This window comes from Vombatus ursinus, unplaced genomic scaffold (assembly GCF_900497805.2).
Source record: "Vombatus ursinus unplaced genomic scaffold, bare-nosed wombat genome assembly UNPS02001419.1, whole genome shotgun sequence".
Lineage (NCBI taxonomy): Eukaryota > Metazoa > Chordata > Mammalia > Diprotodontia > Vombatidae > Vombatus > Vombatus ursinus.
This window is the reverse complement of record NW_020941197.1, coordinates 5,256,600-5,281,232: the sequence shown is the minus strand read 5'-3', so window position 1 is coordinate 5,281,232 and position 24,633 is coordinate 5,256,600. Positions and strand designations below refer to the sequence as shown.

Sequence of the window (24,633 nt, the reverse complement as noted above, 5' to 3'; positions counted from 1 at the left end):
ATGAGAACATGATGGAATATCATTGGGATATAAGAACTGAAGGAAGAGGTAGCCAAGATGGTGAGGTAGTAAGAAGCACAACAGCTGAGCTCTCCTCCACAAAACTCCTCCAAACACATCTAGAAAATGCACTGGACCAAATCCTAATAGGGAAATCCAGAAAAAGTTGCAGTGAGTCATTTGTCTGGTCCAGAGAGAAGTCAGTGGATATTTGGGATGGCAATGGGTCAGGAGCATCCAGGGCAGAGCATTCCCGTGCCCAGGGAGAGACTACACCAGGGCAAGAAAAGGCCCCAAACCAAAAGTCGGGCGCCATGATGGGGATGAGTGCAAACAGGCAGTTGTGTTGCCCACTACCAACTTCTGGAGCACAGACTGAGGACCTGTGCAGAGGGGTGGTTCTGGGAAGGGAGGTCCTGAGTGGTGTACCAAGAAGCAGAGTGGGGCATCAGTTCCAATATGTAGCCTGGCCTTCACAGAAATAAGCAGGGCAGGAATCCTAGACCAAAGGAGAGCCTATAAGTTTGCCACTCTGAATCAACCAAGTTTTCCAGAGGGCTGATAGGACCTGCATCCAACAGTTGCTCAGACCTAAACCAACATCATTAGCTTGCAGAGCTCAGACCAGGGAGGGAGCAATCAGACTTTGACCTTGACTAGACCACTTTGGGAGCATTGAAAGCTTGTAGATCCCCAGCCTATCCCTAAGATACTGGAATAATACAACCATTCAATGCCTCAAGAAAGCAGAGAAAGGATCACATCAGACCTTCCCTCAGGAAGGGACTCAGAGTCCTGCCCTAACATTAAGCTTAAAGTCAAGAAGTAAGGGGGAAAGATGAGCAAACAAAAAAGATTCCCCAAATAAAGAGTTACTATGAGGTCAGGGAAACTCAAAACACAAACCCAGAAGAAAAGTATGACTCTAAAACATCTAAAAGCAAAGCCTCAGATTAAAATAGAGCTTGGGCACAAACTCCACTAGAATGTCTGGAAGAGATAAAGCAAGAATCTTTTAAAATGAATTTTAGAAGTTTTTATAAACGAAATGAGAGTACTTAAGAAAAAAAATTGGAAAAGAAATGTTGTTCAATCACATGCAACTCTTCATGATCCCATTTGGGGGTTTCTTGGCAAAGATACTGGAGTGGTTTGCCATTTCCTTCTCCAGCTCATTTTACAGATGAGGAAACTGAAACAAGCAGGATTAAGTGACTTGCCCAGGGTCACACAGCTAGTAAATGTCTGAGGCCAGATTTGAACTCATAAAGATGAAGCTTCCTGACTCCAGGCCTGGCGTGGTATCTACTGTACCACCTAGCTACCTGGAAAAGAAATGAGAGCTATGAAAAAAATAATTGGAAAGGGAAAAACTCCCTGAAAATTACAATGGACCAAATAGAAGCCAATAACTCAAGAAGAAAACAAAGAAATTTTAAAACAAAGTAAAAATACTGAAAATATAGAAGAAAATGTAAGGTATCTCATAGCAAAAACAGCTGACTTATAATAACATAGACTAAGGAGAAAAAAATTAAGAATCACTGGACTGTCTGAATTCTAAGACCAAAAGAAAAAGCCTAGAGATCCGATTTCAAGAAATATTCAAAGAAAACTGCCTAGATCTCTTAGACAGAGAGTCAAGTAGAAATAGAAAGAGTTCACTGGTCACCTTATGAATGAATGAAAACTCTCAGGAACATTGTAGCCAAAATTCAGATAGGCCAAAGAAAAAATACTGCCAGTAACCAGAAGGGATTCAAATACCAAGAAGCCACAGTCAAGATCGCACATTTTAAGGGCAGCTAGGTGGCGCAGTGGATAGAGCAGTGGCACTGGATTCAGGGGGACCTGAGTTCAAATCCGGCCTCAGACGTGTAACACTTAATAGCTGTGTGACCCTGGGCAAGTCACTTAACCCCATTGCTTAGCCAAAAAAAAAAAAAAAAAAGATTACACAGTTTAGCAGGCACCAGTAAAAAGAACCAGAGAGCCTTGACTTCAGTGTTCCAGAAAGCAAAGGATATGGGCTTCTAGCTTCTAGCTAAGCATTAGCTTACCCAGCAAAACTAAGTATATTTCTGAAGGAAAAAACAATGGATCTTTAATGAGATAGAGGACTTCTAAGCATTCCTGATAAAAAGACCAGAGCTGAGTAGTAACTAAAGTTCAAGCACAGGAGTTAAGAGAAACCTAAAAAGGTCACCATGAATGAAAAATTATAAAAGACTAAACAAACTACTTACATTCAAATATGGGGAAATAATGTATGTGTACCCTGTGAACTCTATCATCATCACAGGTCACATAGAAGGAATCTTATTAGACACCACCTGTGAGTAGTTCTGTTGTATCTTGATGATCTTGAGAACGGAAAGAAAGGGAAAAGGAATACACAGGAGGGGAAGGAAAAGGGAGATGAGGGAAAATTATCTGATATAATCAGGGTACACAAAGAGACATCAATACAAACAAGAGGGAATACAGGAGAGTAACAGACAGTTAGTTGAACCTTTCTCTCATCTGACCTGGTTAAAAGAAGGAAGACTCCACACACACACACACACACACACACACACACACACACACAGAATTGGGTATAGAAATGCATTTCATTCAACAGGGAAATTGGAGGGAAAAGGGAGGACAGATTAAGGGAGGGATTAGTTCTAAGTAAAACAAACTCTTACTAAGGATATACAAAAATATTTGTAGCTTTTTTTTGAGGTGGCAAAGAATGGGAATCTGATGGGGGTGTTCATAAATTGAGTAATGGCAGAACAAGTTACGGTATAATCAATGTGATGGAATACTGCTATACTATGAGAAATGATGGAGAGGGTTTCAGAGAGGAAATGTACAAACTAATGCCAAGTGAAGTGAACAGAACCATGAGAACAATTTATACAATGATAAAAATATGGCAAAGGCAATGAATTGAACGAATTAGGAACTCCCATCACAGTGTAATGACCAACCTCAATTCCAGAGAACTAATGATGAAACATCTTGTCTACCTCCTGACAGAAAGGTGAAGGATTCAGAACATGGAATGAGACAAAAAAAATTGTGGACAAAGTCAATGTGGAAATTTGTTTTGATTGACTATGTTTGTAATAGGTTTTGTTTCTTTTGTTCTCAATGCAGCGTAAGGTTGAAGTGGGAGTCTTAGAAGGTAGATTTTTGCTAATTGAAACAATTTTTTTTAAATGATGAAAGGGATGGTTTCAGAAAAACCTGGGAAGACTTGTATGAGCTGATATAAAGTAAGCAGAACTAGTGCAACAATTTGTACAATAACAACAATATTGCAAGGACAAACAACTTTGAAAGACTTAGGAACTCTGATCAATACAACAACCACATCTCTAGAGGATTCATTATAAAACATGCTACTCACTTCTAGACAGAGAAAGGATAGTCTCAGATTACAGATTGAGACTTTTTTTTGGACATGTTAACGTGGAAATTCGTTTTGCTCAACTATACATATTTGTAACATGAGTTTTTTTTTTCTTGCTTTTTCAATGGGGGTGAGGGAGAAGTGAAGTAGGAGGGAAAGAAGCCAGCTTTTCATTGATTGAAAAAATTAAATTTAAGAAAAGTTTCAGTTAAATGTGTAATTCAACAGTTTACTGAAAATTAGACCGAGATGGGAGAGAGGAGCTGAGCACAATAGATAATAACGTAATAGGGTCAATACTTTCTGCATGCCTCAGAGACTTATTGGCATAATTAAAACCATTCAAGAGCTGCAGAGCCAGGGCCCAGAGAGCAGAGGGATTACAACTCTTTTGAACAGGATTGTTCACATCTGGTAGGTTTTTCTATGCGTCTAATTTTAAATGACTGCTGACATACAGACCAAGCCACAGGACCTGGTAAAGCTGTAGGGGAAGGGAAGACAGTTAACTGGGGACTGAGCGTTGTTAACTCAAGGCAATGAAGAGTAATAAACAGGGCAATCACTTTATATAACTAACCTGTGGCCCCATTATCCACAATTTGGCTTTCTGAGATCCAACTAAGTTGGCTTTCCACAGGTGGTGGAAATGGGGCGAAGTGTCTAACAGAACACAGGGGGCTAACACACCTTCAGAATCCTTTCCAAGCCTTGCAGAGATACAGGATTGGTGTGTGTGTGTGTGTGTGCGTGCGTGTGTGAGTGCATGCACGTGCGTGTGTGTGTGCATGTGTGTGTGTGTGTGTGTGTGTGTTTAGTAGGAGGAAGTTATCTTTTTTCTCATTGACTTCAAGAACTGACTCTGTGGGACAGAGAGAGAACTCACATTTACACAGCAGTAAAGATTTTGCCTTCTCATCAGCAAACCACAACACATGTTGGTTAGCAAAATGCTTTCTCTGCTTGTGAAGATGGATCACTCTCACAGGCAAAATCTGGTAAGCACATTTTTTTGAAGGTCTTTGAAAAAAGAAATTCCCATTGCCAAAAAGTCACCCAAGGTCCCAGCTACAAAAGCCTAAACAGGAAAACACTCCTCCTCAAGATACAAAATACATCTAGCCTCTGGCACATACAATTGGTCCTTAAGCAAATCAAACCAGTCTTACTTTAAACATAGCTGCTTGAGGTTCCCCCAGCTCATGAAATGGAGGTTTGCCTGTTGCCATTTCAATGATGGTACAGCCCAGGGACCAGATATCAGCAGGGGCACCATATCCTCGAGGACCCTTATCAATGATCTCAGGTGCCATATATTGTAGAGTGCCTGGTTTAAGGGGAAAAAACAGTGAGGGAAGTCACACTTCTCATCCATCACAGTAGTTCATTGAGTGGGCTTGATAACATAGAACAGCTATGTTTCCATTTCACTCTCCACATGATGCTGCTTATGATAACATCCCTGGGACTTAAGAGCATATGTGATCCAATCTCTTCTTCAGCAGAAGGTCCCAATTGGGAATTCCTGGAAAAGAATCAAGATCAGAGACCAAGTCTAAAGTCCAAAAAGTGAAACTACAGGAATATGGAAGTATAATAATAAATCATACTAGGACCAGTTAAAATTTGTCATTGAAAAACAATAATAAGGAGGAAGGTAGTTCTGGGGAGGGAGGGAGGGAGGGAGAGACAGAGACAGAGAGAGACAGAGAGAGAGAGGAGTCAGCCATATTCTATCACCTATAGTTTTTATTCAAAATGAGACCATTTCTCAATCAATTTAAAAATAAAGATTGATTTGCTGAAAGATGTAGAAACACATTTCAAAATCTATATTCTATCCTGTGATGCTACCAATAAAACTTCTATTTCCTTTCTCTGATTTTCTCAGAAATCTAGTGGCTAGATTAGCATCTGGAAGACCTAGGTTTTGAGTCCTGCCTCGGATACACTACCTATATGACCATGGACAAATTATTTAACACCTTATTTCTCCAAGCACTCTCAAAGTTGCAGTACAGTTGCTGATCTGTGTAGGTGAAAGGAGTTTTCACACTAGGAGTTTCCACAAACTTACAAAGGTCCAGACCACTTCCACACATCTCTATCAAAAAAAAAAACATTAAATCAATGAGAACTCATAGAAATAGAACTTCCAAACAGCCCCAATTAATCCTGTAATATACCTAATTTGCACATAGATGTTTGCATGCTGTCTCTCTCATTAGTCTGCAAGCTCCTTGAGAACAGGAACTATTTGTTGCCTTTCTCTGTATCCCCACCACTTAGGCCAGCGTCTGGCACAGAGGGGGCACTTCATAATTGCTAGCTGACTGACTGAAAGCATAACAAGGAACAGTTTAATCAGTTGAAGTGTTGAGCAAGACACAGTCTCATAAGGTTCCGTGCATTATTATGAAATTCATGAAATCTCAGGAAGGGGAACATAACTGTGACATAATATCCTTTGCAGGCTTAACAAAAGTCCCAATAACAAGAGTGCAAAGGTTTGACCTGGAACACAATGCTCCCTCCAACTAATCCAAAGTTAATTGATTAAAGACAGGTTTTACAGGGTTATGCAATAAATGGTAAAGAGCAGTTAAGCCAAATAGAAGGAACAAACTGACCATGGACAAAAAATATCCCACCTTGGGGCACTTTCTTTTGCAATAATAACTATGGATGTGGGTATTAATGTTCACTCTAGAGAAATGGTTTATACATGCAGACAGAGGCACTCTTAAGGGATTTTAAGTAGAGCACCTGGGAGAGGTGATGGCAAAGGGAAAACAACCAAACCAGAAAGAAACAGAGAAAAAAAGACAGACAATATTCGCTATACAAGGATCAAACAGTATGACTAGAGGGGGGTAAAACAACACTTCAAATGGATGTGCAAACTCATAGAATGTTTGCATGTAAGTGAAGATGCCAACTCATTTGCATCATAGGAGGGAGAGGAAGTGGGCAGCTGGGTAGCACAGTGGATACAGCACTAGGCAGGGAGTCAGGAAGACTCATCTTCCTGAGTTCAAATCCAGCCTCAGACACTTACTGGCTGTATGACCCTGGGCACGTCACTTAACCCTGTTTGCCTCAGTTTCCTCATCTGTCAAATGAGCTGGAGAAGGAAATGGCAAACTACTCCAGTATCTTTGCCAAGAAAACCCCAAATGGGGTCACAGAGAGTCAGAAAGGACTGAAACAACTGAACAACAACAAAGGAGGAGAATAAGAAGGGGAAGGAGGGGAAGGGAGGAAAGAGGAAGGGAAGGGAGAGGAAGGAATAAGAATTTACATAGAGCCCATCATGTTCCAGGCATTGTGCTAAGCACTTTACAAAACTTATCTCATTTGACATTCACAACAACCTTATGGGGTAGGTGCTATTATCATCTCTAGTGCACAGATGATGAAACTGAGGTAAAGTGAGGTAAGTGACTTGCACAGGATCACATGGCTAGGAAATGTCTGAGAATGAATTTGAACTCAGATCTTCCTGAGCACTTCCCAGCACTTTCTCCATTGTACCACCTAGCTACCTCAGGAGGCATCACATGGTAGGGCTAATGAACCTTAGACATCATTTAGCCCAACCTTTTGATTTCCCAGATAATGCAGCTTGAGACCTCCAAAGGGCTTAAGTGACCCAAGGTTGCACAGCTAGTGACTGTCAAACCCAGAACTAAATAAATACTTTTAGTAGTCTGCTGCCCTTCAAAGGAATCCATTGGTCTATTCATGGCACTACATAATACACCTTACCTTTAGGATAATGCTGAAAAGTCATTTTCTTGTATTCCTATTTTTTTTTCCGTAGGAAAATCATTCACTCAGAACAGTCAAAACGTATGCATGAGGGTGGAAGGAAACATACCCATGTGACTACTTCTAATAAATAGGAAAAAACATTGATAGCAGGTTTAAATCTTTTCAGATATGCCTTGAGTGTGCTGAAGGAGTTCTGAGTTAGTTTGCCTGCATCAAATGTAATAGTGCTACCTTGCTGCCACATGGGAGCCAAGATCATCCAGTCGAGTTTGCTTTCCTCTGACTCTCTTCCAAAGCTTTAAAATCAAGGACTTTGTAAGCTCCTTGAATTACATTTCTTTTCTTTTTTAAAATATTTCATTGATGCTTTTTTTTTTTAACATTACTGTTACTGCTCAATGACTATTCCATCCTAACACGCCCAACAGAATGCTCCTGGTAACAAATAAGTTTTATTGTTGAGTTGCTTTAGTCACGTCCAACTCATTATGGCCCCATTTGGAATACCATCAAGAAAAATAAATCAACACATTGGCCGTATCTAAAAATGTGTGCTTCATTTCCCACCTGTTTGCAATCGTCTCTTTGCCAATAAATAGGAGATTTGTTTCACCATCCGTCATCCTCTGCCATCCAGACTGGTCACTGCATCAATAGAGCCTAAGGTCTTTCACCACTGTTTGCTAAATTACGTTTCCCTTGAAACCCACACCGCATGGGGGTACAACAGAAAAGACATTGATGTTGTCATTGCTGTCCTTTTATAACTTTTCACATGGCTATTTTACAACTGGGTTGAACAATAAATCTTTATTTAAGTTATGCAGAGCATAGTCAGAGGATCTGGATTCAAATCCTGACTCCACTGCTTACTTTCGATGTTGCCTTCAGCAAGTCAACTCACATCTCAGTGCCTCAGTTCTGGCATTTGTCAAATAAGGAGTTAAAATGAATTGATCTGTAAGCTTCCTTAAAGTTCTAGATCTTGTTCTATGATCAAGTATTTGCCATCAGTCACCATGTTTCCCAAGTGCCTGTGTCTCAGACTGTAGGGGAAAGCTAAAGAGGAGATTGCAATATGACAGATGTCCCAGGAAAAATGCATGAAAAGGATAATCAGAATGAATCATGCTACCTATCTTCAGGCAGAGAGGTAATGGACCCAGGCTACAGATTCGACATGTTTTTTGTACATGGCCAATTTGAGGATTTGTTTTGCATGACTATCTGTATTTGTTACAAGATTTTGCTTTTCTTTCTTTTTTTCAATGTGGAAAGTGGAAATGAAAGAAAAGACTTTTTTTGTTTGTTTATTAAGAAATAAAATTTAATTTTAAAAAATGCTTGAAAAGGTCATGATAATAAAGAAAATACAGTAAGAAGATTATGTCCATAGACCTTCTAGCTATAAAATTCTATGATTCTTAATACAAATTAATTCAAACTATATGATCTCCAAACCAGCAATGATATACCTGTGTTATTAGACAAGGGCATACGTCTGAAGCGGTCATATCATAAAAAGGTTTCATCTCGTGTTATATTGTTTGAATACTGAGTGAAAACTTGGGAGACGACACACAGGAGTTAAGTATCTAGGGCAGCTAAGGTAGCACAGAGGATGGAGAGTTGGATTTAAAGTCAGGAAATTCTGAGTTCAAATACAGATTCATATACTTACTAAATGTGTGAACCTAAGAAAATCGCTTAACTTCTCTATGCCTCAGTTTCCCCATCTGTAAAATGGAGATAATACTAGAACCTAACTGTGAGGACAAAATGATATATTTGCAAATCTCAAAGCACTATATAATGCTAATTATTATTATTATCGTTATTATTTAGGAGGCAAGAAAGAAAAGGATTCCCTGTGCTTGTATGAGAATGGTTGCCTTTTCAACTCACCTCTTCTGTGCTTTATCAGCACGGAAGAAAATAACCTCTTCTGACTAGAGTTTGTGAATAGGCTAGAGTTTGCCTATTCACAAAGCTGAACCAGAACTTTCCACCAACCAGCTGGGATTTCTTTGGAGAATACTTCTGTTTCACAAAGAGTGAGAGAAAATTATCAGTGCATAATGATAATAGTGATATTGATGATGATGATGATGATGATGATGTTAGCTAACATTTATGTAGTGCTTACTTTGGGTAAAGGACTTGTCTCTAACATGAAAATTCAGTCACTGTATTAGAACAACTATCACAGGGAAACAAACTCTCTGTAATATAATGATAATAATAGCTAACATTTTTATATAGTGCCTACTATGTGCTAAGCACTATGCTAAGTGCTTTGCAATTATTATTTCATTTAGTCCTCACAAAAACACTGGAGGTAGGTGCTATTATTATCCCCATTTTACAGACGAGGAAATTCAGTCAAAGAGAGGTTAAGTGACTTGCCCAGGGTCACACTGCTAGTAAGTGTCCGAGACCAAGTTTTAACTTGGGTCTTCCCAACTCCAGGCTGGGCATTCTATCTACTGCACCACTTAGCTGCCCCAAATATCCAAATAATCTTTCCCAGAATGACATAAAAACAAAATGTATACATCATGGTGTAATGGCCCTCTCAAAGAGGATTGGGGAAGACAAGATTCTGTCTCCCTTGAGAGACAAGCAGTGGCCTGAACCCATATAGCCTTCAGAGTTAGTTTTTGTTTATCTCCCAGACCAAGGTCATACTTCATGGTTTGGGGAAGGGGGTGGGGCTTGGAGAAGCCTGAGAAAAAGAGAGGAAGAGATTGGCAAGCCATCCTTTTTGAATGTGAATTCACGTCTAGCCCAGCACCTCTGGAGTCATGAGTTCTCCTGCTCCAAATCAATGATAAGACATCTTGTCATCACATCGTCCTAACCTGCAATTGTTCCACTAGAAACTGACTTCATTATTGATCAGAGAGATCCAAATTAAGACAATCTTGAGATGTCATTTTACATCTTTCAGATTGACTAAAATGATTGAAAGGGAAGGCAACAAAATGTTGGAGGGCATGTGGAAAAATTGGGACATTAATTCATTGTTGGTGGAATTGTGAACTGATCCAACCACTTTGGAGAGTAATCTGGAATTATGCCCAAAGAGTTATTAAACTGCCTATACTCTTTGGTCCAGCAATACCATTATGTTCCAAAATATTTATAGCAGTTCTCTTTGTGGTGATAAAGAACTGGAAATTGTGGAGATGCTCTTCAATTGGGGAAGGGCCAAACACAGTGTGGTATTTAATTGTGATGGAATACTACCGTGCTATAAGAAATGATGAGCATAATGATCTTCAAAAAACATGGATAGACTTACACTAAATAATAAGAGGAAAATGAGCAAAACAAAGAGAACATTGTATCCAGTAACAGCAAAATTGTTTTAAAAACGACTCTGAGTGAATGTCATTTTGACTATTACAAATATCCAAATTAACTACTAAGGATATATGAAAGAAGATGCTATCTGCATCCAGAGAAAGAATTGATAAATAGAAGTATGTACAGAATAATTTTACATATATAAACAAATTTTTGTCTAATAGTAGTAGGGTGGGAATGGGGAGGGAAGAAAAAAAATTCACAATAACTTTATTATATATTTAAAAGGAATAGCAAGTTGCACATAATAGATTTATAGTTTCATGTGCAATCATCTTTTTCATTACATTATGTTATGACAATGCTTGTTTTATTCCATAAATTAAAAATAAAATAAATAATTTTTTTAAAAAACTGACTTCTCAAAGTTCCATGTTTTAAACTAGAACCAAGCAGAGAATGCTCTGCGTAACTTGCCAGGAAGGAAAAATCTGAGCATGCATTAAGGACAGGGTTCCCATTAGCCAGTCCTCGTATTATAATAGTCTAAACTAGGAAACAGAAGTGAACTGGGAACTAGTCTTAGCTTTGCCAGTAACTAGATATGTGACTAAGAGCAAGGCTATTAATTGCTCTAGGCCTTGGATAGAGAATGGGACTCGGAATTAAAAAGACTTGAATGCCTCAGACACTTACTAGATGTGTGATCTTGGGCAAGGCATTTAAATGCTCTGTGCCTCAGTTTTCTTGTGTGTAAAATGAAGATAATATCACCTACCACACAGGGTAGTTGTGAGGATCAAATGTGATAACACACGTAAAGCCCTTTGCAAAGCTTTAAAGTGCTATATAAATGCTAGCAATTATAATTATAATACTTTTATTATTTCTATAATACCATTACTAAATGAGGAATTTGGACCAGCCACCCTCTAAGGTCACTTCCAACCCCGACATTTTATAAGTTTTTGTTCCAAATACATCTTGTGTGTTTAGCAGAAGAAATGTTATCAATATGCTTTTTACAACTTTTTACACAACTATTTTATGATCAGGTAAAATAATAAATCTTTACTTAGTTACTGATGGCATTGCTTTCAAAGGACCTGAACTTTGTAAATGTTATTATTATGACATTACTACAAAGCACTTAATTTTTTTAAAAAGCCTTAGATGTTTCATTAATTTTCCTTCATGAAGTACCCTGAGTTTAAAAGGCTCCGCCAACTGAATACAACTTCTGGCAGGCCATACCAAGCTGGAAAGGCTTCAAGTTCAGGTCCGGCAATGGACAGAATGTCTGCTGCCCAAAGACTGGCCTAGCTCAGTTTTGACAGGCTTAGTACCAGAAGGATAGCCACCGGTGATGAAACTTTCCGGCCACAGTCAGTCACAGATAATCTCCTAAGACACAAAGGTCTATACTCTGCTTTAGACTATACCCACTAATGAAATCACGAACATCTGAAGTACTAAAGTGTCTTCTCATTGCCTTAACTTTAGGTTAGCTATCGAACCCCTTTCTCTCAGTGCTTAAATTCTTCACGGGAGCATGAATGGAGGAAGAAATCCACTCTCTCAAAATACTCAGAATAAAACACATCCCAAAAGGAGCTGACTCCTGATGGGGAAAAACAATTATTACAAAACACCAGTGACTAGAAAAAATGGTAGGAACATTAATCAGGCTTATACTATTAGATTTTTTTAAAATTATGGAACAATAAAGCAGTTAGATATATGGGGAATTGCTATGTATGACTGAATTAGCCACAATTTTGAACGACTTACTGGAAACTATTTCTATTCTTCTTCTTCTTCTTCTTCTTCTTCTTTTTTTTTGTGAGGCAATTGAGGTTAAGTGACTTGCCCAGGGTCACACAGCTAGTAAGTGTCAAGTGTCTGATCTGAGACTAGATTTGAACTCAGGTCCTCCTGACTTCAGGGCCAGTGCTGTATTCACTGCGCCACCTAGCTGCCCCTGGAGACTTTTTTTTTTAACAGACTATCAGAATCTGAGGGCTGAAGGGATCTCTCAAAGGCTAGAAAGCTTGACTTACTATACCTGGACAAGAATTTATAATAATAATAATAATAATAACAACAATAACAATATAGCTAGCATTTAAATAACACTTGCTATGTGCTAGGCACTGTGCTAAGTGCTTTAGAAATATTTTCTTGAACTCAACATCTTGTAAAAATGAATGCCAAAAATTGTGTTACACATAATTGGGGAAAAAATGAAATACTATTAAAAAAAAAAGAAATATTATCTCATTTGAGCCTCACAACTGCCCTGGCAGATAGGTGCTATTATTATCCCCATTTGTAAAATACAAAATTTGTATATTTGTAAAATTGTTGCAAAAAAAATGCTGAGAAAACTGAGGCAAAGAGAAGTTAAGTGATTTGTCTATGGTCGCGCAGCTATTGAGTGTCTGATGCTGTATTTAAGTCTTCTTGACCCAAGTCTAGTATTCTATTCACTGCATCACCTGCTGTCCAGTTATATCTAATCTACATCATACCTCTCAAGGCATTATACAGTCTTTGCTTAAAAGAGCCCATGGAAACCCACCAAGGCAGCTCTTCTCATTTCCGGAGAGCCCCAATTATTAACTCTTAGGGAATTTATTTGTTTGATTGTTTGACTATAATTTTGTTCATATAAAAGAATTCCTAGATAGGAAACTCTCTCTTAACCAATGCCTATGGATATATGTTCTGCAACTTACATTCTCAGAGAATTAGTTGCCGGTGGTACAGACAACTCAAGTGACTTGTCCAAGGCCACACAATCAGTACACGTCAGTCAGGATTTGAACCCAAGATTTCCCATCACTGAGACCATTTCATGATGCCTCTGTAAGAAGTTTATAGAGGGAGCCACTGGACCTGTGATTTCATTTGTATAGGGAACTCCCAGGACCTTCTCTGAAGCTTCTAATCTTAGAGAGTTCTCTAGACTCAAGTCAACAAGTCTTTTACAAAGTCCCCACTATGTGCCAGGTACTGGGTTTAGTGCTGGGAATATGAAGAGAGGCAAAAACAGTCCCTGGCTTTAAGGAGCTTACAATCTAATGGGGAGAGATAAAATTCAAGCAACTATGTGCAAACAAGATATACGCAAGATGAATTGGTGATAATCTTAGAGGGAATTGGAGATAATCTTAGAGGGAAGGCACTAACTTTAAGGAAGACCACAGGAGGCTTCTGTCAGAAGGTAGGATTTTAGTTGAGACCTGAAGGAAGCCAGAGCAATGAGAGGTAAAGGAACTGACTCTGGGTCACACAGCCAAGACATGTGGGAGGCAGGTCTTGAACTCACATCTTCCTAGATCCAAGGCCACTTGTCTAACCATTATACCAATGCTGCCTCCCAGGAAGTTTACAGGGACCACTATTTGCTGCACAGTATACATATTTCCAAAAGGCTAAGAACACCCTCATAAAACCTCAATGTCAACAAAACAAAAGCTGAGGTGGCTGAAGAGAAAGAAAATCAGGCAATCGGCATGCAGCCCATGACCATGTGACAGACTTGAGTTACAAGACAAAATGACAACAGGGCTTGTTTTATAAAACAAACCACCCGCTTGAAACATCGCTCTACCTACTCTTTTTCCAGAAAGCCTACTTAGTTTCCATGCACAAAGATGTTACCAAACAGTGACATCTGTTCATGTGACTTTCACATCCTGATCACAGATGAAACCAAGGTACTAGAGCCTTCTAGAGAAGCCTGGGATGGCGGAGGAAAAGCAGTGACTTGCTAGAGCTCTCCCCCAAACCCCTCCAAAGACCTATAAAAAATGGCTCTAAACAAATTCTAAAGCAGCAGAACCCACAAAAAAAACAGAGTAGAGAAGCCTGGATTGGTTCTACCCACCTGTGAAGGTCTCTGTGCACGGATTCACTCCCGCGAGTCGTTTGGAAGTCCCAAAGTCAGAAATCTTCACCACTCCACTATAAGTATTTACTAAAACATTATCACCCTGAAAATAAGAAGAAACAGGCATCCATAAGTGAACTCAGATCCCCATGCTTCTTTCACAATTTTCTAGGAAGACAGGAAATAGAATGGTGGGGGCAGTTACAAAAGAAGCAGATGATGGGTGATATATTGTTGGGTGTGTGGGTGAGTGTGTGTGTGTGTGTGTGTGTGTGTGTGTGTGTGTGAGATAATCTCACAACAAGTATTCTTGTCAGCTCCTATTACTAGAGGAAGAGAATGAAACTTTAATAACCCTGGGGAGGGGAGAGACAAGCCAAAGTACCTTTATATCCCTATGAACTATCTGGTTTTCATGGAGATATTTAAGGCCCTCCAATATCTGCTTGGTATAAAATTTTATTGTAGGTTCTTTCATTGGGCCCCATTTTGATCTCAGAAGGGCAGAAAGACTTCCTGGAAGAGATAAAGCAGAGAATACATTCAATTTGTACGTTAAACACATTTAATATTCCCCTCTCTAACAGCGGCCAATTGGCTGTGAAGTGAAGAAAGCATGCTTTTTATCCAGATTAATTTCCCCTAGGCTGTTTTTATTTATCATTGGCAGCAATTCTGTAAGAGCAATTAATGATCTGTACACTGTGCCTAATAAAAATGTATTTGCCAAAAAGTTAGTGGTAGGTTAGCACAAATACATTCATTTATTCATTCAGTTAAAAGAATGTATTAAGTTTATTCTCTCCTAGGTGCTGAGGAAGATTCAAAGTTTAAATAAGACCGAGACTTCAATAGGCTTACAGTTTATGTCAATTTAGCCACTGTCAAAAGAGAACTAATATAACCAAGAAATATAGCATATATTTAGAGCTGGAAGCCAAATACAGCCTATATTTAGAAGTCACGGGACATGAGGGACATAGTTCAAAGATCTAGAAATGGAAGACAGAGGCCATCTAATACAAACCCTTCCTTTTACAGAGAGGTCATACAGGCCAGTTATACTAACCTGCCCAAAGTTATGGAAGTACTAAGTGGCAGGGCCAGCATTTGAACTCGGGTCCTCTTCCAAATTCTGTACTTTTCCCCTCTACTACACTTTCCTTCTTTCCTTTCTTCTTCTCTTTCATTCATTCCTTCTTTCCTTTTTGTCTTTCTTCAAGATCAGAAAAGTCAATGCTTCTCACATACAAGACTTTTCGGTAGTGTGGTATGATGTTCATTTGAATCTTAGCTCATCACTTACTGCCTGCGTGTCATAGGGTGAATTGCTTCCCCTCTCTGGGCCTCCCTTTCCTCATGCGTAAAATGGCAGGGTTGAACTAGTCAGTCAGTCGGTCAATAAACATTTATGAAACACCTACTATGTGCTAGACACTGCGCTAAGTGCCAAAGATCCAAAGAAAGGTAAAAGACAGTTCCTGCCCTCAAGGAACTCTCAGTCTAATGAGGAACTCACTAGTTGTTAAGTCATTTCAGTCATGTCCAACTCTTCGACCCCATTAGGAAAGACACTAGAGTTATTTTCCATTTCCTTTTCCAGCTAATTTTACAGATGAGGAAACTGAGGCAAACAGGGTTGACACGTCCAGGGTGACACAGCTCGAACATGTCTGAGGCTGGATTGTCTTCCTGATTCCAGGCCTAGCACTCTATCCACTGTATCACCTAGCTGCCCCCAAGGAACTCACTAGATGACTTCTAAGATCCCTTCCAGCTCAAAATCTGTGACTCTAAATATAGCTCATGATCATCATAATCTGTAATTCTAATGACAGTAATTGCTGGTGTTTGTATAGCATTTCAAGGTTTACAAAGCATATTCTTTACATCAACCTGATAATGTGGATAGTACAAATGTTATCTTTACCGATAAAAAAAACTGAAGGCTCAGAGGTTAAATGAGTTGCCTGTTGTGATGTAGTTATTATTGTTAAAGGTAATAATTATTTTATACATATATATGTATATATATATATATAGGCCTGAATTCAAATCTAGCTTCAGACATTTACTAGTTTTGTGACTCTAGACAAGCCATTTAACCTGTTTGCTTCAGTTTCCTCATCTGTAAAATGGGGATAATACTAACACATACATCCAGGATTATTAGGGCAGCTAGGTGGTGCAGTGGATAGAGGGTCAGGCCTGGAGTCAGGAAGACTCATTTCTGTCAGTTCAAATCTAGCCCCATACAATTAGTATGACCGTGGGCAAGTCACCTGTTTGCCTCAGTTTCCTCATCTGTCAAATGAGCTAGAGAGGGAAACAGCAAACCACCCCAGTATCTTTGCCAAGAAAACCCCAAATGGGGTCATGAAGAGTCAGACATGACTGAAACTATGAAACAACAACCAAGGTTGTTGTGAGGATCAAATGAGATAATAACAGCAAAGCAGTTGGCACATAATAAGAACTATATAAATGTTAGCTATTAGCTATTATTCTGATACATGGCTCTTTAAGGTTTGCAAAACACTTTATATCATCTGATTTGAACCTCATAACCCTGGGAGGAAGGTGCTCTATTATTATTCCCATTTTACAGATGAGCAAACTGAAGGAAAGGTCAAGTGACCTAATAAGCCTCAGAACTGGGACTGAAACCTAGAATTCCTGTCTCCAAGTCTAGTTCTCTTCCTACTAAATTTAGCTTACATTACCCTTTATAAAGGACTTTACAGTGACAAAACACTTTCAGACCTATCTGATTCTTAAACAATCTTATGAGGTGGCAGGTACTCCAAGAATTATTATACCCATTTTACAGATGAGGAATCTGCAACTCAGAATGACTTGGCCAATGTCACATAACTAAGTTCATGAGTGGCAGGATTGAGACCCAGATCTTCTAGCTCAAAGTCCAGTGATTCTTCTTTGTATGATCCTGGTGCTCACCAACTAGACAGCCCCAGGGAACAGGAGGAGAGATCTTGACCTGGAGTCAGGCCGCAGAGGTTTCAATCCTATTTCCACCACTTAGTCTGTTATAACAATGAGAAACATTGCTGAGACTCAGTTGCCTCATCTACAAACAGGGATTTGTGCTGTAACATTTGTAACTAATACAACATTTGTGCTACCTGCCACATACGATTATTGTGAGAAAATGTGTTCTGTAAACAAGAGCAATGTAAATTATAATTATTAAGCCCACATACCAAGCATCAAATGAAACCTGAAAAATTCAAGCATCTGATGATATGCAAAAGGTTTGTGTTTTGTCAACCAAAGAGATAGATACTCAACTGATCTTTTTTTTGCTTTTTTTTTTTGGTTAGGCAATCAGGGTTAAGTGACTTGCCCAGGGTCACACAGCTAGTAAGTGTCAAGCATTTGAGGCTGGATTTGAACTCAGGTCCTCCTAACTGCAAGGCTGGAGCTTCATCCACTACCCCACCTAGCTGCCCCTCAACTGATTTTTTAAAACATTTTTATCGACATATCTGCCACTAAAGTAGTTCTGGCTTCATGTCTACCAAACTGGACAGAACTATCCTTCAACCTTAGGTTATTTTTAAAAAATCCTTTGTATCCCAGTCATACAGTTCCCCCATTCCTTCGAACCAAACTTCAAATCAGAAAATATGCCCCCAATGATCCCATGATCTACAAGAAAGACTGGGCTTGGGGCAGCTAGGTGGTGCAGTGGATAGAGCTCCAGCCCTAAGGTCAAGAGGACCCGAGTTCAAATCCAGCCTCAGATCAAACATTTGACACTTACTAGCTGTGTGACCCTGGGCAAGTCACTTAACCCCAATTGCCTAAAACACAAAACAAAACAAAACAAAAAAAAGACTGGGCTTCATAAACCTCATCCATAAAATGAGCTGGAGAATGATTGAAAAATCATGAAGCAGAGAGGAGATATGCAAATATTTTATTTCTGCTTTTCCGAGCATTGGAACAGCAATGCAAAGTCACAAACCTCCAGGCACCTGCTCCATAAAGATTTTAATGTAGCCATCTTCTGAAACGGAGCCTAGATATTGGACAATGTTGCGATGTTTCAAATACTTGTGCAGGGCTATCTCTTCATGTAAAGGCTGAGAGTACCTATGATGATGATGATAATAATAAAAATGTTAATAGCATTTATATAGCACTTTAAAGTTTTGCAAAGCACTTTACAAATACTTTTTTCATTTTATCTTTACAATCTAAAAGGTAGGTAATTATTCCCATTTTACAGATAAGGAAACTGAGGAAGGCAGAGGTTAAGTGACTTGCTCAGGTCACACAGCTAGTATCTGAAAGAGGGTCTGAACTTAGGTCTTCCAACACCCAGTCAAATACTCTATCCACCAGAGTGCCAACTAGCCAAGGGAGAAACAGGGAATCATTGATCCTTGAGAGCTGAAATTCACCTTTTGTTGTTGTTGAGTCATTTCACTCATGTCTGATTCTCCCTGATGCCATTTTGGGTTTCTTGGCAAAGATATATAGATGAGAAAACAGAGGCAAACAGGTGTAAGTGACTTGCCCCAGCTAGGAAGTGTCTGAGGCCAGAGTTGAACACAGAAAGATGAGACTTCCTGATTGCAAGCCCAGTGCTCTATCCACTGTGCCACTGTAAGCACGGTGAATTTTAGTGTATGTAAGGAGGATTTTATTCCTTTTTAGATAATTGTTCCCATGAATTATGGTTGAAAACAACTTCTACCACGCAGTTGCAATAGAGACGGGTGGCGGGGGGGGGGACATAATGTGATATTTACTACATGTGCTAGGTCATGAAACTATTGCTAAAGTTAACCTTTGAGCTTAATGTTGGCAAGATGACTTCTTTGTCTGTTGCCCTAGAAAGCAAGTGGGTACTGGTCAGCAAGGGGAGAACCCAATTGAGGATTTGGGTAATGCATAGAGGAATGCATGTACCTGCCTTGATCAGCCCCCATCGAGGCTTAGGGGGTCGGTAAAGAGTCATAGCTCCTACTATTCTCACCTACCCCTGTGAGAACTGTGATTGGGGAATGCTGTAGGAGTTAGAGCTCCCATTATCAGAAAACACTCTCTTGAGAAGACTAGACTAGAATAAAGTAAGCTTACTTAACCCCTCTGAAGCTGCCTTCCTTGTCTGACAGGATCAAAAGTGAACCTGTACTAGAATACCTGTTAGTGTTAGGAGCCCTCCTGGGTTCTCCTGCCCAACAAATGGTGTTACCTGTGAGTTTACCCATGAAACATATATATACATATATACATACATAACATTTCAGATATAAAAAAAGATTCATCTGAAAAATAGTATGGAGTTCCATTCTATTTCAGGGTATATACCTTGTTAAGTTGTCTCATGTTTCTGAATTCACTATTTCAAATTTTAATTACATAAAATACGGCCATTGGTTCCAGCCCAATGGAAAATAGAGTACAAGTTTGAATAATACAGCTGAGACTTGGCCTTATTAGAATCACTTTTTAAACAGTATAATTTTCTTTATTTTTTGACTAGCCCTGTTATTTCATCAGTTACAAGGGGCTCCAAGGAGGAAATCCCCTCTACCAATGCAGATCAACACCTCTGCAGCTAATGAATTCTCTCAGAGAGTTGCCTGGAGTACTAAGGGACTGAGAGATTGGCCCAAGCTTGCATTTTATCAGCCTATCAACCACACGACTAGAACCCAAATCTTTGAGGCCAGTGTTCTATCCACTATGCCAGACTACCTCTAATTTTCTTAACTGTGAAATGTTACAATTCAAATGTCACTAAGATACCATACATCATTCCAGTCTACTTGAATTATACAGTTAAGATGTGCTTTTCCTCCCATAAAATTTTAGACAATGTCCATGTTGGTAATAATTATTCCTTACCTGTCTGAGCCACCTAAACTACCAGTCATTGTCTTGGAGATGCCATCCATGAGATGGCCACAATGTGACTCATTTACCTGCTGTCTCTCTCAGGTATCTCTTTGATAGCTATTCGAACTTGGTTGCTAAGATCTCTCCCGGCATAAACAATTCCATACGTGCCTTTCCCCAGGACCACTTTTTCACCATTCTCATCGTAATCATATTCATACTGGGGGGAAAATATAGGAAGACAAAGAAACAGTGCTTGGGGCAAAAACTTCTTTTAATATCAGAATAAAAAAGATAATTAACAATTATGGATTTTAAATTTATATTTCATATATATACATGTATATGTAAAGACACAAAAAGAGAGACAAAGTGTTATTTGAGAATAATACTACCACTAATTTCTTAGATACTTTATTTTTAATTATATAATTATTCCAAAGGCATGGAATTTCTAGACATTATTTACACACATATCTATTACTTCATTCTGTAAGTGAACTTGTAATTTTACAGGTATAATTTTTATCAACTTTAGATCAATTTTTTATATTCAATCCAATCAAGAAACATCTATTTAAAACCTATTATATACAAAGCAAATCATGAAAGGTATTGTGGTAAAGGACCAGCCCTGAAGTAAGGAAGACCTGGGTTCAAGACTTGTCTCTGACACACATTGCATGACTATGAGCAATTGACTTAACCTCTAAGTAAGAGTTGCTAATCTACATTGACAGGAGTTTCCACACTGGGAGCTCCCTACAGCAATGAACTCACAGATCTGAGCCCCCAAAAAATTGTTTTTTTAATGTTTAAATATACAAGACACTGGGCTAGGTGCTAAGGAGGAATACAGTGAGATATGACACAGACAGAGACAAGGAGCTACCAATCCAATGGTAGAGAGGGGTCGAGAAGACAAATACACAAATAAATATGCTATGAGGGAGAAGATAAGTATGTTTAAAATACATCTCAGAGAGATGATAGAGAGATAGATGATGGATGGATGGATGGATGGATGGATGGATGGATGGATGGATGGAGGAAGGAGGGAAGGAGAGGAAGGGAAGGAAACAGAGAGAGAGGGAGAGGGAGAAGGAGAGAGGGGGAGAGAAAGAGAGAGAGAAGTTCCTGTCTGATGCATGCAGTTACATGAACTCTAATGAATTTGAAATCTAGAACTTTCTAAAAAGAGTTTCCATCTTATTAATTTCCTTATCTCAAATAGCCATTTATTTATCTTTATAGTATAGTCCAGAGTTTATTTTAAAAAATTATTTTAGCTACTGTGGATATTCCCTCCACAGGTGCAGATCACAACCCCCTCTAGCTTAAACAGACAGTCTTTTTGAGTTACTGCGGCTAAAAAATTCATTGTCTGGCAGCCACCCCTCTAATAAATCCTTCCAAACTTTGCATCACAAACCTCAAGTCCATCACTGAACCCTGCTTAAAGTCTTTCTGGCTTGGTACAATTTGCCATACTTTGAGCTCCAATCAGTATGGGTTTAGAGAAATCAGGGTCATCTCCATGAGGCACTGAGAAGTGCTTCAGGGAAAGGCTTAATTAATATGTATCATTTTAAAAACTTCTCCTAAAGCAACCCAGAGGTATAGCTTCAATATGACTTGAAACTTCATTAATTATAAATAAATGGAGCTGGAAAAACTGGTTTAAATTACTGGCAAATCTGGTTAATTATACAATAGCTCCAAATACATACAGTAATGTGAAAAACAGGCCAATTTAGCGTTGCCAAGGAAAAGTCTCTACTAAGCTGATTCTGAATAGATAAAAACTCTTTATATCTGGTAGCTAAAGGAGATTTAAGAATGCTTGGAAAGATCTGCTTTAAATTGTCTAACCATCACCCCTTATAATCTTCCACTTTTAGCTTATCAAAGACTTTATTCCATTCAATTAAGAGCATGATGCTGGAAGAGATATAAAGATTTTAAAAGACCCAGTCCACATCCTAATGGAGTTTATAATCTAGCTTTGAAAAATTATATATGGGGACAGCTAGGTGGAGCAGTGAATAGAGCACTGGCCCTGGAGTCAGGAGGACCTGAGTTCAAATGCAGCCTCAGACACATAACAGTCATTGGCTGTATGACTCTGAGCAAGTCACTTAACCCCAATTGCCTCATCAAAAAAAGAAAAAAAATTATATATGTGTAGACAAATTACTTTATTATATTTTCCAAGGGATTGGGTAGTTTGTAGGATCACAAAGCTAGGGACCTCAGAGGCCATTGAGACCAACCCTGTTGATGGGGTAGTGGGACCTGAACCCCTAAAAGCCCTAAGGCCGTGTCTAAGCAATCCAGACCTGCCCTCCCTCCCCGTGAGAGAATTCTCTCCTTCTTACAGGCACAGACAAAAGCTGCCTCAGGGGTGCCTGCCCCAAGGACTATTTCTCTGGTGCCTGTCCAGGGACCATGCTCTGGCAAGCCTTCTATCTTGCCCCCTTAACAAAGTTATCTCTGTTGACTCCCTGGGTTTTCCCACCCATTCTAGCAGCCCAGCACCCAGACTACTTGCATATGCTGACCACTCCCTAATCTCACTCCACATCACCTAATTAGCTTACTTGGCATCCTCTCACTGCCCCTTTTCTACATAAGCTTTAGTATCACCCCCATCAGGTCGCAAGTTCCCTAAGAACCCTTGCCTGCTTCTACTGGAGTCACGATAAACTTTGCCACTTGATTGGAAGATGGTTTGAGTGTGTGAATTCATTCCAGGCAACTCTGCTTTGTACCCTAACATTCTGGGGTCCCAGCACCCCTAAAACATGTCAGCACCCCCTAAACCACATCACTGTCATTTTACAGATGAGGAAACTGAGGCTTGGGGAGGTTAAGTGAGCTGCCCAAGGTCACACAGCTAGCAATGATCTGAGGTGGACCTCGACCTCAGGTCTTTCCAACTTCAAGTACAGCTGTCAATCCACAATGCCAAAATGCTTTAAGATTCTTTCAAACACATTTTGGGGAAAGGTTTGGGATAAAATATGATATAGGCTTCATTTCATGTGTATGTCTTGGTGGAGGGCATTCTGGTTGGACATAGAAGATACAAACCAGGCTGGATGGCAAGAGACCAGAGTAGGAATTATAGGTGTTATTATTCTGACTCATAGGCCACAGCATAGGAAGTTTAAAGGATTTTACTCTAGTTCCTGGTTTGGGTTATTACAGAGTGACCCTTGGGGCCAAGTAGAAGGTCACACTGGACATGAGTGATATTACAGAAAACATGAAGCTCTGGGTTTTCATCCAAAGTTAATGTCTCAGAGCAACTCTTTTTCTCTGGTCATCTGTCTACATTTCCCAAGAGGTAAGCCTGGACTAGACTATTCTTTCTAATTTCCCTTCCCTTTCAGTCTTTCTTTGTGAAGCTTTTTTTTGTTGACAGAAGGATTATTCATTTCATTCTGTATCTAGTCTATGAAGAACTAACGTATGAGACTATCAGTGTGTCCCACAGAGGTAAACTTAAACCCAGTCCAAATTGTCACACATTTTGACTTCATGATATGCAGAATATACCGCGTTGACATGTTGAGGAAAGATTATCCCTTATAATAATAACTATATTCTTTGTTACTGTTTTAATCTTAAAAAATTATAAAACATTTTATGTAAAAAGCAATAGTAAAATTCATCATACTCTTCATTAATCATCAAAAACAACAAAGAATTTTATTTAAGTTCAATCAGAGGACGAAAATGGGGAAAGTACTGTCAGGATTCTCAATTCTCGTAGCCTTTCATCTCTAATGACACAAGACTCACCTCTAATGTGTCCCCATCAATCTCCCCTTCTAATTCCACCGTGCAGCCCACCACATCTGTTATAATCTCTTTGACTAAAGAGCAAAACCTGGAAACAACAAATACAACCAAAAAATTCATAAATTTGTGATAACTGTATTGCCCCATCTTCCCCTTCATACTTTTGTTAAATTCATCACAGATGAGTGAGCACTGACAGCGGGTGATGCTTGGAATTTGGGGGTGGGGAAAGGAAAAGTCTCTTCTCTGAATGGCAAATGTTTGGAGTTTGGGGGTAACCAGCTAACTATACTTTTTACCTGAGAGTTTTAGTCTCATGTAAATGGCAACATTGAGACTGGAGCATTAAAAAAACAACCAAAATGTAAAATTCAGACATGAAAATAAGGAAAACAAATACATACTAATACATGTATTAATTAAACAATAAAAAAGTATTTGTTAAATAGCCTTATTAGCCATTCTTTATATAAATAATCATAATTCTCCACCCCAGAAGTCTTCAGAGGAAAAATTTTTGTGAGGAGTAATTTTCATTTCCTTAAAGTTTGAGATTACCATGGAAAATGGTGGT

The 24,633-nt window shown here is 39.1% G+C and overlaps 1 protein-coding gene across 1 annotated transcript in view; it reads right to left on the bottom strand.

Moving 5' to 3' along the window:
- MAP3K15 (mitogen-activated protein kinase kinase kinase 15) overlaps positions 1-24,633 on the bottom strand; it is a 150,108-nt gene that overhangs the window by 26,611 nt on the left and 98,864 nt on the right. The window contains exons 14-19 of the mRNA XM_027866203.1: positions 24,060-24,147; positions 20,339-20,472; positions 18,370-18,497; positions 14,767-14,897; positions 14,379-14,484; positions 4,573-4,730 (exon numbers count right to left, since the gene is read on the bottom strand). Coding sequence (XP_027722004.1) covers positions 4,573-4,730; positions 14,379-14,484; positions 14,767-14,897; positions 18,370-18,497; positions 20,339-20,472; positions 24,060-24,147 — 745 coding nt within the window. The remainder of the gene's footprint in view (positions 1-4,572; positions 4,731-14,378; positions 14,485-14,766; positions 14,898-18,369; positions 18,498-20,338; positions 20,473-24,059; positions 24,148-24,633) is intronic.